Source organism: Haliotis rubra, unplaced genomic scaffold (assembly GCF_003918875.1).
Source record: "Haliotis rubra isolate DU_JTF1 unplaced genomic scaffold, ASM391887v1 Scf198, whole genome shotgun sequence".
Classification (NCBI taxonomy): domain Eukaryota; kingdom Metazoa; phylum Mollusca; class Gastropoda; order Lepetellida; family Haliotidae; genus Haliotis; species Haliotis rubra.
The window spans coordinates 14,863-32,841 of record NW_025765980.1 but is presented as its reverse complement, the minus strand read 5'-3'; the positions used below and the strand labels follow the sequence as shown (position 1 = coordinate 32,841).

Here is a 17,979-nt window from a genome sequence, read left to right as displayed (position 1 = left end):
ACCTCCGTGATAAACCGACAAGCCTGGAAATGTAACCAAGGAGAACCAGGATTCAAACCCATGACTGGAGGTTTGTGGCATGCCCAGGGGATACTACCCTGCACAACAAACTGTGTTGCCTCAGATGACTGGTACACCAAGCACCCCTGATTTGCTGAGCCTTGCCTTGATGGAAGTATTGACTAAATGTGTGCTTAATCACCATATACATACTGATACATGAAGCTACAGGGTGATCTTCACTATCTACAACCTACACATTGTAGAGATGCGCCTACAATAGCTAGCAGTTCCACCAGAATGTTCTGGTGTCTGAAGTTGGTCTCAAATGGTGTTCAGGTGGTCACGCCTTGGCTGATGGTGTACCATTGTACACTGATTAACCATTGTACCATGACTCATGCCTTCAGAAACTGCTTCGCCTGGTCCAAGCTCTGTGTTTACATGCCTTGTGACACAGATGGATTATGGCTCACTGTGATGTTAAACAAGATTAACATTATGTCTTTCAGTGGCATTTAGAAGTTGCACATTGATGTCCAAGAGGGTTTTTATGATTAAAGCTTTTTCACTGTCACGTTTGAGACCATTCCAAGATGGAATACAATGTGTGAAGAATTTCTGGTATCCACATCAATATTGCCAGAATTTCTAGCTGAAAGTGGGGCAGTAGGGTAGCCTAGTTGTTAAAGCATTTGCTCGTCACACTGAAGACCCCCATGGATACAATGTGTGAAGCCCATTTCTGGTGCCCCCCATCGTGATATCGCCGGAAATAGCTGAAAGTGGCATAAAACCCACTCACTTCAAACAAGAAATCCTATCATTTATACTTTCTAAAACCAAATTTTTAGTACAATTGACTTTCTCTTGTTTCCATGGAAGACAGCGTGGTCTTCTGTGTGCGTTGTGGGATGTTTCAGTTACACAAAGTAACTACCACATGATGGAATGACCATCAGTCTCATTACTCCCTGCTTTTATGTGTAGTTTTGAGAAACATGATAATCCTTTGGGATGTGTACATAGCATTCCTGGCTCTCTGTGGCTTCTGTGTGATAGACACTTGGTCCATATGGAATATACAGTACAACCAGAAATTATTGAGAATTTAAAGACTGTAATTTATATATATTTTTTCACTCATTACTCACGTATTAATGTGAATATAAGCAGAACATAACTCCAGATTCAAAGACAGGTGAACAGTTAGTATTTTGTCAAGTCACCATGGGCAGCAGTGCAGGCTTCAATGCGGCGGGGCATACTACTGATCAAAGACGTTAGAAAGTCGTGGTCCATGCTGTCCCAATATCGGACCACCTCTTCTTTCATTTCAGCAATATTTGTCAGATTTTTCTTATTGACACTTTCCTTCATAAGTCCCCAAACACTTTCTATTGGATTTAGGTCAGGGCTATAGCTTGGCCAATCTAATAATGTCATATTTTGGGTCCGAAACCAGGCCTGTGAATGCTTTGAACGATGTTTTGGGTCGTTGTCCTGCTGGAAAATCCACAAATTTCCAAAGAACACGTGAGCAGATGGAAGTAAATGTCCCTCGAGAATATCTGTGTACCGCTCACTGTTCATATTCCTTCAAATACACAGAGGCGTTGTAATATCAACACAAGTCCCCTAACACAGATATGCCACCAACCTCTGATTGGATAGGTAAAGAAGGGAGATAATTAGATGTTCGCTCCTTTTGTTCAGGTTTCATGATCGGTGATGGAATTCCTTGACTTTTCTGCCAACCCATTGCATGCAGCTCAGTTCTAATTGTCTCCTTACAGACAGCCACAGTTCCTCTATCAATCATATCCAGCCTTAAGTTTTCTAAACTCCTTCGTTTGTTTTTAGAAACAAGAATAACAAGCCGCCTCCTGTCACCGACAGTCAATTTTCTGGGCCAAACTGCGCCTCCCTGGTGCTCAATGCCATATCCATTTGCAATATTTTTCGAAACACGATAAACAGTGGACAAAGGGATGCCTGTTCTACTTGAAATCACTTTAGCTGATCTGATGTCCTTGTTGTAATACTCTAAAATCAACTTCCTCTTGTCTAAATCATCCATACTGAGGATCACTGAAAATGTCGTCTGCTAGCAAGTAAACAAAGGGGGATAACTCTTCACAAACTAATGAAAAAGGATTAACGTAGTTGTCTCTCTTGAATGAAACCAAGCACTTGATAGCTGGTCAAGGTTGTTTATACTAGAAATCCAATTCAACATATTCCTAAAATTCTCAAACAATAATGTTGCTCCTGTGTATAGAGGTCCATATGGAATATATCTCATTTACAGAAATACAATAATGTTGCTCCACTATGAAATACATCTCACTTACAAATATTTCATAGGTATTTTACAGAAATACAATAATGTTGCTCCTGTGTATAGAGGTCCATATGGAATATATCTCACTTACAAATATTTCATAGGTATTTTACAGAAATACATTTCATAGGTATTTTACAGAAATACAATAATGTTGCTCCTGTGTATAGAGGTCCATATGGAATATATCTCACTTGCAAATATTTCATAGGTATTTTACAGAAATACAATAATGTTGCTCCTGTGTATAGAGGTCCATATGGAATATATCTCACTTGCAAATATTTCATAGGTATTTTACAGAAATACAATAATGTTGCTCCTGTGTATAGAGGTCCATATGGAATATATCTCACTTACAAATATTTCATAGGTATATTACAGAAATACAATAATGTTGCTCCTGTGTATAGAGGTCCATATGGAATATATCTCACTTGCAAATATTTCATAGGTATTTTACAGAAATACAATAATGTTGCTCCTGTGTATAGAGGTCCATATGGAATATATCTCACTTACAAATATTTCATAGGTATTTTACAGAAATACAATAATGTTGCTCCTGTGTATAGAGGTCCATATGAAATATATCTCACTTACCAATATTTCATAGGTATTTTACAGAAATACAATAATGTTATGTGTGACCGAAGAAAACAGATGAGAGAGTTTGGTTAATGCCTGGCATTCTATTCTAAATGCATGTATCTTTCCCCATGATGTCAATCACTCGATTGTCTGGTCCATACTTATTTAATAGTCCAGACTTGATTTTCTGATCAGAGCTAGTACTGCAAATCTGGAGCAGGCAAACCGATACTACTGTAATTCAAAGTGGCCACTTCGAATAAGCCTTGGTTTTATCTCTATGCAAGATCTTTTTCGAGGTGAAGTAAATAAAACGTGGTTGTAATTGCAGCATAGAATTTGTGAAACTTTCAAATGTGGTCTTTCAAATTGGCTGTGAAATTACCATCCTAGAAGAGATGACTTAACTTCACAATGACCAACAAGTCGGTAAGATGCACAGATTTAAGCACTCTGCTGAAATAAGCATTCCTTTGACCAAAGATTGCACTGCCAAGGCTGAAAATTTAAGGAATATTTTCTCTTGCATATATTACAGAAAACATTTGCATAAAATGGATATATGATTGTCTACTAAATCTTATGGAAAACATTTTAGGATCATCAATATTTAAACTGATAAGCACCCCAGAGCTGAGATAGTCAACAAAGGGTGGATGTAGTTCAAAACCTAAATGGTTCACTACTGGATCTCTGAAAACATCCACCCTTTGTTTGACTATCTCAGCTCTGGGGCGCTTATTACGGCAAATAGGGTATCTCTACCAAGTCAGCCATTGATATCAGCTGTGTGTCGACATTACTGGAGTGATGCTGTTTGAGATGGATAGCAAAGAAATTCTCTGAAATAGCATAAATACTGCAATCCTATTTAGCAGCAGTAATTGAGATGTCACAGATCCTGGAAGGTCCGGAAGTATTTGACTGAAAATGTATTATCATTGGATTGATTTATACTCAAAGCAGATAGCTTCAAGCCCTTCTGTCCTCTGAACACTTAAAACAGGTCAGATGAGATAGTTTCCTAAAAAGTCTCTTGTTCTCTTGCTCAGGGTTTTAATATTATAATGTTTATGGTTTATCAATAATTCCAACAGCTGATGTTTGTGTTTTGTCTCTTGTTCAGTAATAAGCTTCATGATTTACTGGGTAAAAATGGTATCGGTATGAAATTATGCATCTTTGTCTTGCTCGAAATGTGTCCGAAACCAATCTGTTACTGGAATGTTATCATTTTTTCTGCTGGGAGACATCCATTTTAAAGTATTTTATTGCATTGTTTTAATTTGGGGAAATCTTGACAAAGTGTCAATCTCTGTGAAACTATTGGTTCAAGACTTAAGAGCTGAGAGTTAATGCCTTTGCAGTTTTAATGCCTAATTAAGAGCTGTTGTTGAACTGTTTGAGCTGCTGTTAAAGTCAATTGCTTTTCCAAGGGTAACTCATTCGGAGATTGGTGGTTGCCTCAAAACTGAGGGCTTGCTGGGAGTCAGGCTGATTGAACATTGAAAACATATACTAATCAAAAGAATGTCAAGACCAAACAGTGTTATTCTTGTGACTGTAGTCAGTTAGTCTTTATCACAGTTCCTGAACCATATTATTTTCCCAACTGCCAAGCCCTATCTAAAGTGCTGAAACCCTAAATAAAGCAAGTCTAGATTTCCTCCGGTTCTGAATCTCTGGTCTCCCTGGGGCTCATTTTCAATTTGAATGGGCTTGTTTGTTATCATCAAGATTATATTTATTCAGAGACTAAGCGTTAGTCTAATAGTCAGTGTGTCAAGGCCATGACAGATGAACTACAGTCATGTCTCCTGTAACTTCTTGTATGTAGTATATTTTGTATCCCAGAAAAGTGTTCAGGAATTACATCATGTATATTCAACAGTTTCTAATTCCAATAAATAGGAAAAGATTGAAAAGAGTATGAAATGAGTCTTGTGTAGCAAACTTGGTGGTCTAACTGTTACTTCTCAGTCAACAGTGTCCATTATTTCCTGGTGTGCTCTGATTGTTATTTCGAATCTTACATTTGCCCATTTCTTTAATTAACCTGTCACGTTTTTGTTTGGGATTTCTGCTTACACTTGATCACCAACAATTCTCTGGTCATATGAGATGTGTAAGAAGATCAGGTGGTCACATATAATATGGAACAAGTTTTTATGGATAACAACTTCTTTTATTTCGTGAGTGCGACGTTTCGATACAGATTCTTGTACCGTTGTCAAGCAAGAGTGATACATGTATGTATGTTGTTTCATTGTTATATACAGTATATATATATGCAGCTCCTCCACTTCATGTATCACTCTTGCTTGACAACGGTACAAGAATCTGTATCGAAACGTCGCACTCACGAAATAGAATGTTGTTATCCATAAAAACTTGTTCCATATTGTCATCTCAACTTCTAAAATGCCATTCAAACAAGTGGTCACATATATCAGTCACTTGAATGAATCAGTGGTGTGGATTGTGGCTTTCTTCCACATTTACAAGTTAGATACACAGAAATGTTGAAAAAACGCGAAAACCCTTAATTCACATAAACATCATTCTGGGAAACTGATTACCATTTGCCGTATGATATTAATTACTTTTCTTGTAGAAATATCGGATTTATACCAACACAGCATATTTGGTTTGTATCCATTATTTGAGTAATGCGTTGACTTAGTGCAAAGTGCCTCCAACTGATTTAATGAAGCAGACCGTTCATTGTGTGACGAAGGCTGTTTCTGAGTGTGGAATATCATTATGCTGGCCGTTAGTCTCTGGCAATGTTGTATATGGGACGGCTATAGATCAAGGTGCCATATCGGTAATGTCTTTGGCGATGAATGGTTTATGATGGTACTACTGTATGTCAGAAATATTGTGCCCTACCCTTGCACTTGACGCAGGCTCATCTTGTGATCTGACAAAGTCTGTGTCAGTCATGAACACAGTTTACACAGACTCATCTTGTGATCTGACAAAGTCTGTGTCAGTCATGAACACTGTTTACTCATGGCAGTATGTACTTTATTTGCTTCATAATCGAGACTGTTTGATAGAGTTTAGCTCTAATAGACTGAGCTAGTTAAGTCCATTAATTCACACTGGACTCTACCAAAAATCCCAGGTTGTAGACTCAGATGTGCTTGGCTACCAGGATGATCTGTATCTGAGGATTGTCTGCAATGATTCAGTCAACAAGGTACGAAATTAGACGTGATCATTGAGGTTGTCAGCTCTAGTATTTGGGTCGAGAGACCTAAATCTCTGACTTTAATCATTTGATTTGTGACAAGGATCTCTTGGATTTTGTGCTAAGTTTCCAACACTGCTTTCATGTGTGGTTTGTTCAAACTTTGAATATCCTAAGTAGGTCCTTATATATATGATGCGCTGAATCCATTCTGTAAAGCATGCTTAAAGTGCAACATTATTACGCCAGTCAATGAGTCAGTGTGCACTGGATCCAAATCCTAGTTTTAGTGTTGTGGTATGCATCGAGGTTTGACCCTGGGTGTAGCTCTGCTTGAAATCCTTAACCTGTACTTTTCTTACGTCTTTAATAAATTGTCTAGACACTTATACTGATTGTGTTCTCCTGTTTGCTGTTTATGGGTGAGTTTCCCTTTGATTCATCCCATCACCAGTTTCAGAAAGACATATTTGTTGAAATAAGTATTAAACTTTCTTAATTGAATAATAGGATCCTTCAGGACTTGGCTCACATTCCGGAAGCTGCTCTTTCTCGAAGCTCTAGCATGTAGACGTATGCTATTTGTTGGTTTAATGAATATTGGATGTCTGGACTCACAGCTTCTGGTTTCACTCCGGAGTGTTCCAGAGTGCAAGGAGCACATCCAGTCGATACTTTGATAAAATCGTAAATGAAAAGTCTTTTATCGGTTTAGGAAGATTTATCTTTCCTTGAAGTTAGTTACCTTTTGAATAGGTTCGGTTTGCCCTAACTATGTTTCTAGGTTTGTCAGCACCTTACCCTTTCTTCTGGGTTATACGGTGGTGTAGCCTAGTGGGTGAAGCGTTTGCTCGTCACGCTGGAGCCGGGTTCGATTCCCCACATGGGTACAATGTGTGAAGCCCATTTCTGTTGTCCCCCACCATGATGTTGCTGGAATATATAAAAGCAGCATAAAGCCCAACAACTCACTCACTCACTCTGGGTTATACCAATGTGGTAGATGTCTCAGACCCAGGGATTTACAGGACGCGAATTCCTGCGTCCTGTACGCATGAAAATTGACAGTGGATGCAACAAAATTTATTAGCGTATCCACAGGGATGCAGAAAAGTCCAAATACTTTTTGTATAAATTCCAATCAAGTAACAATAAGTTATCACTGAGTCTGCAACTAGATGGGTTATGGCATCACTTGCAATTTAATTACTGTAACAATGTGATGATCATGATACACAATACAATAACTGTATTAATGATAATATTTAAGTGTCTAGGACCCCCATTTTGTAGTCCAGGACCCATGAAAATTAAGAATATGAGTCCCAGGGACTCTCAAATACAGGACTCGAGGTAAATCCCTGCAGACCTGCCTCACCTTTACTCCCACATCAGTCACACTAGGACTGGGGCGGTGGGGTAGCCTAGTGGTTAAAGTGTTCGCTTGTCACGCCATAAGCCTGGGTTTGATGGATACAATGTGCGAAGCCCAATTCTGATATTGCTGGAATACACTCACTCACTCACTCTATGAATCAGTTATAAAGTCATGTCACAGTCCTCACAATATTGTTCTGTGATATTTTCTCAATTATCAATCTTAATCCTATGTTTAAGTCGTTCATACTGTAACATCATGGCATCATGATGTATTTCAAATATGCACTCTCGCCTATGGTGATATGCATCATATTGCAGCCCTGGTATCATGGCACTGTGATCTATCATCTGTACATCATTGTTTCATTATACCACTCCTCCACACCATGGTGTATTGATCCCAACACTGGACATTCAGGCATGCAGGAAAGTCTCAGCTGTGTACAGCTATCTCCGGTCCCTGCAGTCTGGCCACACCACAAGGTTAGCGTGCTAGTAATGGCCTTCACACCCATATAACCACAAGAATGCAAATGCCTAATTTAATGATGGAATAACAATGCCCATGTAATGGTATTATTGTGATGAAAGCCTGCATGTGATATGTGATCTTGTGGGTTGTGGTGCTGAATAATGTATTGCTTACACTCATGATACGGTTCGCCTGTATCTGAAAACTGAAGGGTGTAGGAATCTATATGGTGATTCAGAAGACAGTCTAGAAAGATGATAGATGGAAGTGAAGTGCTTCCTTGCCTAGTCTAGGTTTACGAGTTTCATACATATTTCATGCCTGGAAGCAGTGTCATGGAAAGCAGGAATGTCATATTTCAATGACAGTGTAACGTAGTATTAAGAATTGATGCATATTTCTTGGCACATATATCTGTAGGCTTTTGCCAGACAGAGGTACATCAAATGTGTAACAGCAGTAATATCAGTTATATTACATCACACAAAATATAAATACCAATTTAACAACAACTAGTTGTGAAATAACATTATGAAATAGGGTGAAGCACACTAGGCTGGGTTAGAATGAATCTTCAGTAACCCATGCTTGTCGTAAGAGGTGACTAAAGGGATCGGGTGGTCAGGCCCGCTGGCTTGGTTGACACATGTCATCGGTTCCCAATTGCGCAGATCGATGCTCATGCTGTTGATCACTGGATTGTCTGGTCCAGACTCGATTATTTACAGACCGCCGCCATATAGCTGGAATATTGCTGAGTGCGGCGTAAAACTAAACTCACTCAATCAGTCACTACTCACATTATCAATCACTGGATTGTCTTGTTTAGACTTGATCAGAGACATGGCGCCGTCATGTGACTGGAATATTGATGAGTGCAGCATCTTTTGTTTCATGTTAGATAACTACTGGTCATGTATGTTTTATCACAGTGTAATCATAAAGTGCACCTAGAACCAGAAAGGAAAGCATATTTCAGAAAACAATTAAATTGTCAGAAATGTTTTTCTCAAGACTTGACACTATACATCAAGCTTTCTATGAAGCCCAGTAACTACTAGGTTTGGAGTAGAGATGAGACACAATCAATCATTGGAAGATGCTGTTTTTTACTTCCTGTTTGATAAAACTGTGATCATGGAAAGAAAGTACAACCATGATATTCCAAATTTGGTGCCAGTGATTGGTGTGTCCTGACGTTCTGGAATCTTCAGCGTAATGGGCCCCAGTAATCAATAATTGATACATGAATGTCTATAATGGGAAGTGTTGGCCAGTGTGGCTGCATGGTGGGAATAGTGCTTTGATGTATGTACCAGACCATCTGGACTCCTTGACCCAGTCATGGCTGGAATACTGCTGACTAGGCAATAAATACTGAAGTCATCAACAGTGTTTCTCTATTGGAGAAATATGAACTCTGTCTTGGTTAATAGGTATTTGTTGAGACTGTGTAGACTGTGGTGATTTACAGGACAAATACCTTATAATGGGAAGAGGTACAAAGCCTTTGAATTTTTACACTGCTGTCTGTTTTGCTGACAAAATTTGAGTTGGAGTAATACAATCTTGTGAAATGTGTTGAAATGCCATGCCAAAGGATGACCAGTCCCTTCCACAGATCTCCACACAATAAATCAGCCAGCTGTGTTTGTGATGTAATACCTCCACAGGTATAACAGTGGTTGTGTCTGTTGGAGAAACTGTCATTGTAATTTAACAAATGTTTGGAAAAAGATCAGAACTAAGTATCCTTGTGTCATGTAAGTTCGATCACTTAAGAACTGTCGCTGAATTTTCAAAGTTATATTCATATAATCTTATTTTCAAATCTCTTACCTCTAAACTTGTTTATTTATGTCAAACATTTCCAGAATCCAGGTATTTTTACTGCTTTTCACAATCGCGGCATGGCCGCCCTCTCACTGTCAACACAAGTGACCCAGAAAGCTACGTCACATAAGTTCGATCATATGATTGGCTGGCTAGTAACGTAAACAGGATGACTTGTAAGGGCGATTTCTTGTGTCAAATTCAGAGTTTGAGCAGTCCCAAGTAATTTTATGGTATTTATGTCCATGAAACGTTCATTTTATGTTTCAATACTTCTAAAAACGATGAAAAGTCACAAATATTCAGCTTATATAGAAGTATTATGCAGGGAATTATTCTTCAGGCACATCGTGACAGGCATCAAACCTCAGAATGTAGACAAACACCACGAACTGGCTTGCAGAAACGTGAATGTGTTCTGTGCTGACATGTAGGGTGGGTACATTGTGCCAAGGTTGTATTTATCAATGAGGCAATAGCTCGAACTTCATCAGGTACAAATTCACGGAAATTCTCAAAAAGCATTAAGTTTTCTATAAGAAATGGCCCTTACTTGTTTCCAAAGTTTTAAATTTTGACAAGGATATCACGTGTCTGGACATGTCACAATTAAACCAGCAACGTAAACAAACAGAAGACAGGGGTGCCGTCAATTTACAACGTGTGAAATAAGTACTGTTTACATTTTATTGGAGCTGATAAAGTTACATTATTGATCTAGGGTTAAAAAGTAGTTGTTTGCTGAATATGAGCTATAACTTTGGTAACTTGACACGAAACATTTTCCGGTCCAAACGAATAAAAGTGGTGTCACCAGAAGATCAAAGCTGCAGATATCGTAAGTTATCGCTACGTATTGCGACAATTACCATTCAAAATGGGCGATCGAAGTTACATGACGATCGAACTTATGTGACTTGACGATACATGGGAACTACAGAGTTCTATCACTTGAGTGCATAAACTATTAATATGCAACTCTGATCGATTGATTTTAGAATTTTTGCTGACTTTGGACTTGGAACCGTGTATGATATACAACCCTGATTGGTTAATTTGGGATTAAATCTGACTTTTAACTAGGAGCCACCAGAGTCCATATATCTATTATATGGTGACTATGGAGCCATGTATCGGTTCTGATCAGGTGTAGATAAATCTTTGCATGATTACTCTATAATTTCTTGCATTTGTTTGACTGTCTGATGTGTGCAAAAGTACATTTATGAAATATGACAGTGTGCTAAACAGAGAATCAGTGTCGGTATAGGACCTCTCTAGGCTTGAACGATTAGCTATGTATATTTTCATTGATGCATGACTTCGATCTGACCTTACATCTCTTACACTCTCCCAACCCAACCCATATGAACACACTCTGGCTTCTATAGACAGCCATAGGCTTCAAAACCTCTGTATTGTCAGTGTGAGTACAGTATAAATTATGTATGGCAGCTCAATCTTCTGTACTACAGTTGAAGGAATGAAGGATAATTATTTCATAGCCTAGATCGTGGGTTTTTTGCTGTTGTATATACTACTCAAAAGAAGTAAAGGACCAATCGTTTCTTAGATGTTATTTCAATGCCATACTGAATTAACCGTCCCATGAAGGTCCGGGTTAGAATGAACCTTCAGTAACCCATGCTTGTCGTAAGAGGCGACTAACGGGATCAGATGGTCAGTCTCGCTGGCTTGGTTGACAGATGTCATCGGTTTCCAATTGCGCAGATCGATGCTCCTGTTGTTGATCACTGGATTGTCTTGTCCAGACACGATTATTTACAGACCGCCGCCATATAGCTGGAATATTGCTGAGTGCGGCGTAAAACTAAACTCACTCACTCACTGAATTAACCTCTTGCAGTAGAGTAGTATGTAATATGTTTGGCCCTTTACTTCTTTTGAGCAGTATATATGTGTGGTGTTTGCTGAATTGCAGATTACTAACCCAGCAGCTTCTCTCCTATAGACAGTAATGATGGTGATGACGTGTGTGAGAGGATGGCATACCAGCAAGCTGTACCAGTGCTGGTGAACCGTAACACACAGATAGCACATTAACCCCTTTCCACCAGAATAGAAAAAAAGCACCTCAAGCCATAATTAGGTTTTGGCTCTGTGGATTGATTTTATGACTGCTTCAGTAAATCCAGGGGAATGTGACTACAGCTTTGAAGTGGGATTTTAAGTCTATGAGTCTGGCCATGCTTTTAGGTAACCTGATCGCTGTCTGTACACACAGGCGAAACCAAATGGAGGCACTTTGGCTGTCTTCCCTGCATTACGAACATGACCAATCAAGGGATTAGTCCACGATCAGCTCTAATGTTGTCTGAAAGTGTGATATTATACTTTATGTTGTTGTTCTTTAGATCAAAGGCCAACTTAGATTTTGTTGGAGCCTGTCTGGGTGTATCACTTGTCTGACATAGCTTTGTCTGTCTGACTGTCCATTGGTTAATCTGTCTGTCTGTCTAATAATTTCTACCATGTATGTATGTATGTACAAATACTAGTACTTTATCTGGTAACTTCAAATTCACCTAATTCCATATATTTTTTAAAAACAACATGTACGCAGGGATAATAATGGGATGTTTTGGTAATGATAAGGCACATGATGGTAAACTAAAGTCAAACAAGGTATACTTGCAGCTAAAGAGGGTGTATTGCCCATTTTGACTTTCCAAAAGGTCCAAACTGTGTGTGTGTGTGTGGGGGGGGGGGTTGTCTGTCTGTCTGTGTATGCATCTGTGTCTGTGTGTGTATGCATCTGCATCTGTGTATGTGTGTCTGTGTCTGTGTTGTATAAGCTGTTAAATGTTTGATATATGGTTTTACTTCATGAGAAACAACACAGTTATGATAAATTGTGTATGCCTTTGTCAATGTCTTTCATATCCAATTCAACTTTTCTAAATTTTGAAATAATCTTTAAATAGATGTGTGTGAATGAATGTGGTTTTATGCCGCTTTTAGCAATATTCCAGCACCAGGGGGAACACCAGAAATGGGCCTCGCACATTGAACCCATGTGAGGAATCGCCCCCCTTGTCTTCAGTGTGAGCGGACTCTTGAACCATTAGGCTACCCCTCCGCCCCAAATATATATGAGATTAGTCTTGATTATAGATGGATGGATGTTAAGTTAGTTCATTTGCTGAATTCGAAAAAATTGATTCATGTTCAGAGGGTTTGATATGTTGAAAAATGTGAGAGTGTTTATGAATGAATATATTTTCTATATTCTTTACTTTTGTTTTCAGGCCCCATGGTGAGTGAGGATGCTGTGATGTTGTCGGATGTGAAAGCATTGATATCGACGCTGTTCTCCACCCTGAATGTGGAGCAGTATCAGCTGGAGCGTGAGAAGGAGCTACAGCAAAAACTGGAGGACCTCAAAGTGCAGCTGGCACCTCTAGAACGGGTAGTTATCTCCCTTAGAATGGTCTTCATTTTCCATAAACATATATTATACTTGTATTATACTTTGCCAGTCCCTGCCCTTCATGATTACCCTTCTTATCTGTAATTTTGATAAAACCAAATAAATTCAGACGTCCCTTAAACTCTTGTGAATCATTATTTACAACACATAATAGATCAAGTGCGTAGTGAATCTTAGATTCAAACCCACTATCAAATGATTCTTGCATCAGGGGATGTAACTCTTTACAGCAAATTGTTGCACTTTGTATCACAAATCAGTCATAAAACCTAACTACATTATTTCATATAGAGAACACTAAAGGTGAGTGAGTGAGTTAATTTTACGCCCCTTTTAGCAATAATCCAGCAAAAGCAGAGCGTAGGACACCGGAAATGGCCTTCACACATTGTACTCATGTGGCGAATCAAACCCGGGTCTCCACCGTGACGAACAAATGCTTTAACCACTAGGCTACCCCAACGCCCTGAACAGTAAAGGACATTGAACTCATGCTGATATATCAATATTAACATGACAAACAAATAGCAGTGCATTGTAGCTGGTATTGTAGGCCAGTGGAAACATGGTTCTCGTGGCTGCCGGGCTCATTGATCCATCTGTGTTTGCATATGCCTACTCGGATTTTAATCAGTTTTATTTCTAAAGTTGTCTGGAGTAAAAGAAATAAAAAGAAGATTTATCTCAAGTATTGATCTGCTCAGATTGATCATGAATGTGTTTTATGTGAATTAAACAGTAGACGGCATTTTGAGTGAAATCTGAATCTGGACCAGGATATTGGGACCTCATGTGGCTAAAATATAGGAGCAGTACTCTCAGGCTTAATGTTAAAATCAATGTGAAGTTCCATCTACACACACCTCAGCTGCCAGTGATGTTCCCATGAGCTCACCTCTGGAGAAAACTGGGGGATTATGTACAGCATTATTACTTTGTCAGAGGCTTGGTTGTCAATATCTAGCTGTTTTAACCACCATCAAAATCCAATGAAATGCTTTAATCTATTTTTCACAGTGTCAATATTACCTGTCTTAAAAGTTGGCTGCATTAATGCTCCCACTAACCTACAAATAGTCACATAATTAAAACAAAATTAGTTTAAATGATTCCACAGATCGATATCAGCCGGAAGCAGCTGAGCCAGATATCCATGGAGACAGTTTGTTTCTGCGTGGCTGGAACTTGTTCTGAAAATTTACCCTATTTTTGAATGGTGTGTAAGGGACACAATTGGCACAATCATCCTCAATGCAGAGTTACTTCCCTTAGGCACTAGGAAATTTTGGTACAATGTACTGAAGTATGCCACATTCTGAAATATGAAAGGTGTAAGGCTGGCTGTTGTTCACACAACTTTTTATTGTGAGAAATAATTAAAATGTTGCATCTAACTTGAGTAACAGATAAATCATTTGACAATTTAGAAGTAGATGATTGTCTTTTAAGTTTTGTAATAAGAAAGGGTTAGGTATCTTCATTTTGCAAAAAAACACAAATCCCCCAAAGAATAATTGTTTAGTTTAGTGTCTTAATTGAATCATTGATAGCCAAATAACAGTTGATTTATATGGAGAATTTGACCTTGACCTCCAGGAAGAAACAATTCTGTTGTGTGGGTGTCAGTGCTGACAGACTCCTTGTACATGTTGATCAATTCCAATTTGCAGCAGATTTACTTTTGCTTTTACATGTCATGATAATGTCATTTATTTGAGTGTGTCAGTTTCAGAAAGTAACACTTCTTATCATTTCTAATTTCCTTCTTTAAGGTTAAACATGAACTGGCTATGAAGTCGAATGGCTACACGTCAAAGCTGACATGGCTGGGTCTGGGGTTGATGGGGCTTCAGTTCGGTATCCTTGCCCGACTTACTTGGTGGGAATATTCCTGGGACATCATGGAGCCGGTGACCTACTTCGTCACATACGGAACCACCATGGCCATGTATGCTTACTTTGTCGTCACAAAACAGGTGGGTCAAAATGATGTTCACATAAGTTTCAACACTGGGACACAATGTTTGCATGTATTTCTTGCAGTTTGGCAGCGCTCTTCCTGATAAGGTTACTGAAGAATGTAACTCTATGAGCAGATTTGGATAAAATTATTTTCAAACAATACAAGGGCATTTTTATCTACACAGTGAGGTGTTAAGACGTCTGAGATATATTGTGTGTTTTTATGTTTCCTTCATGGCACCTACCTGGGATCAAGGGGAACATTTCATTGATGGCATACAATGTGTGAAGCCCATATCTGGTGTCCCTCGCTGATATTGCTGGAATATTGCTAAAGTGGCGTAAAACTAAATTCACTCAATTTCTCGTTGATGGCATGTCATGGTGCCCCCATGGTATGAATTGTTCTTCATAATATCAATCACTGGATTGACTAGTAGAGACTTGACTATTTACTGGCTGCCATCATATTGCTGAGTGTGGTGTTCAACAAGAAACAAATGTATTCATCAACCCAGCTTTCAGCTAATGATTTGGTATGTCGTTGTAGCAGATAGTGTGAATATATGATCATGCATCAGCTCCTAAAGAGGTTTTTAGCACCTTCTTCACACTCTCATGAATTCTAACATCATTTGGCATAGATACAGCAGCTCAAATATGGTTTGACTTCTTTGATTGGCATTCTAGAAGTTGGGTAGATGAAGGATAAGGACTATTTTTATGGATATACAACTTCTTTAATTCTGTATAGGCACGTTTCGACATAGATTCTAGTGTCTTTGTCATCACTTGCTGAAACGTCTATACAGAATTAAAAAAGTTGTATATCCATAAAAATAGTCCTCATCCTTCAATTATGGTTTAGTTTGTATTTTTGACGGCCTTCTGTAAATAAACGAGTCTGTGCCAGACAATCAAGTGATCGACATCACAAACATGGGCAACTGAAATACACTGACATGCATCAGCCAGGTCAGTGATCTAGACCAGCGTTCAAAGAGCATTCGCCGGCCCAGAGGCCCAGCGCCGGTTGTTATTGTATCGGGCCCGCAGTTTCAAATATTTGCAGGCCCTTGTGGCCTTCAGCAAATTATCTGTCAATGTATTTTTTTTCAAACTGGAATCTTTCCCATATTGTTTTTCTTTATTAATGTTCGGAAATCATCCATGATCCATCATGTTACGATACATACAGTTTCACTTCCTGGTATTTCAGCACTTTTGAGCGTAGGAATGTCAACAAAAGTATTTAACAAATGAATACTTCGCTAAATGAATCAGTGTAGTCTGTTTTGTTTTTATTGGTTTGACTTTAACAAAATGGGCCTGCAGATTTCATTCAGGGCCTGTAGATTTTAAGGCCTTCAGGCGGCAGCAGGCCCTGATGGCCAACTGGCAAATTAAAGTATTGCAAACACTGAGATAGACTACCGAATTCTTAGTTGCCTTACCAGAAGTTTAAGACATTCAGAAAACTGAAGGTGAGTGAAGATCTCTTTGAGGTAATATTAACGTCATATATTTTCAGGACTACAATTTTCCAGAAGTAAGAGATCGCCAATTCTTGTTGAAATTCTACAAGCAAGCCAAGAAACAAAATCTGGATGTTCAGAAGTACAACGAACTGCGTGACGCTGTCTCGCAAGTTGAACACGACCTCCGTCGCCTTCGTGACCCCCTGCAGCTACACCTACCGATCACAGAACTAGAGAAAATCAAGTTCAAACAGGACTCAGCATAAGCACGGGCACAGATGTTGCTATAGTATAGTGCACTGCAGAGAGTAGTTGGAGTCAGGGATGTCCATACCAGGGAGGTGGGACATATCTGTCATATTCACCGGAATATTGGGGAATATAGAAACTGTTATACCATGAGAACAAAAGACGTTATCTGAAAGGGTTTACTGACTCTGTCCCGGGGCCCAGTTCCATGAAGTGATCTTAGTGCTTTGTCTTACTTAACTTGTTGTTTAAGGATGGGTTACCTCAGTAGTAAAGGATGCTAGCTGCAAGGTGCCATTGACAAGGTTGACTCATCTGTATCTATGTGCAGCATTTGGAAGTGTGTTGGCCTAAGACTGATTTGTGGAACAGGTACCTGTGGCCCAGTCCTATAATGACTAGAGCTCATTATTCCCTCTGTTGGGAAATGAAAGTTGTTTTGGATGTTGAAAGAAGACTAGTTTGAGCAATAAAATTTAACAGTGGATGGTACTCATGGCAATAGTTATGGCACTATGGTAGGTTTGAGAAACAGGCCCCTACTCCTCTATAAGTGAACTCATAAGATTGGCCATACATGTAGTTGAGGGTGAAACTAGACAAAATTGACAACATTTTGAGAAAATACCAGTACAGGTCATACTGATGGGAATCCTTTTGAATATTTGCCAAAACATTAGTCAGTGTAAGAAACATCATATATCATAAAGCTCTGGGACATTGTCCACAAAGCAAGCTCAGCATTCTGACGAAAGTAAAATGTGTACTTCAATATAGACATAGGATTGTCGTTGTGCTGAGACTGTTTTGTGGAATGTGACCCAGGTTATCAGTTTATCACTATGGATGCCTACAGTGCACATAAGGACTGCCTATAAGCAGGGTTATTGTAAATACCAATATGTTTATACCCTTATAGAGACATCACAGTTAGAACCTCAACAATCATTCCTCAGTACTAGGACAATCTGCAGCGAGGTTGGCCATGGGTCTATGACAACCCTCAGTATACTGCGTGCACTT

General features: G+C 39.0%; 1 protein-coding gene across 1 annotated transcript in view; it reads left to right on the top strand.

Annotated features, from left to right (window-relative positions):
* Positions 1-17,558, top strand: part of LOC124275065 (calcium uniporter protein, mitochondrial-like) — a 113,240-nt gene extending 95,682 nt beyond the window's left edge. Inside the window, exons 5-7 of the mRNA XM_046710538.1 lie at positions 13,086-13,246; positions 15,040-15,243; positions 16,761-17,558. Of these exons, the coding sequence (XP_046566494.1) occupies positions 13,086-13,246; positions 15,040-15,243; positions 16,761-16,973 (578 nt within the window). The 3' untranslated portion in view covers positions 16,974-17,558. The remainder of the gene's footprint in view (positions 1-13,085; positions 13,247-15,039; positions 15,244-16,760) is intronic.
* Positions 17,559-17,979: the final 421 nt, after the last annotated feature.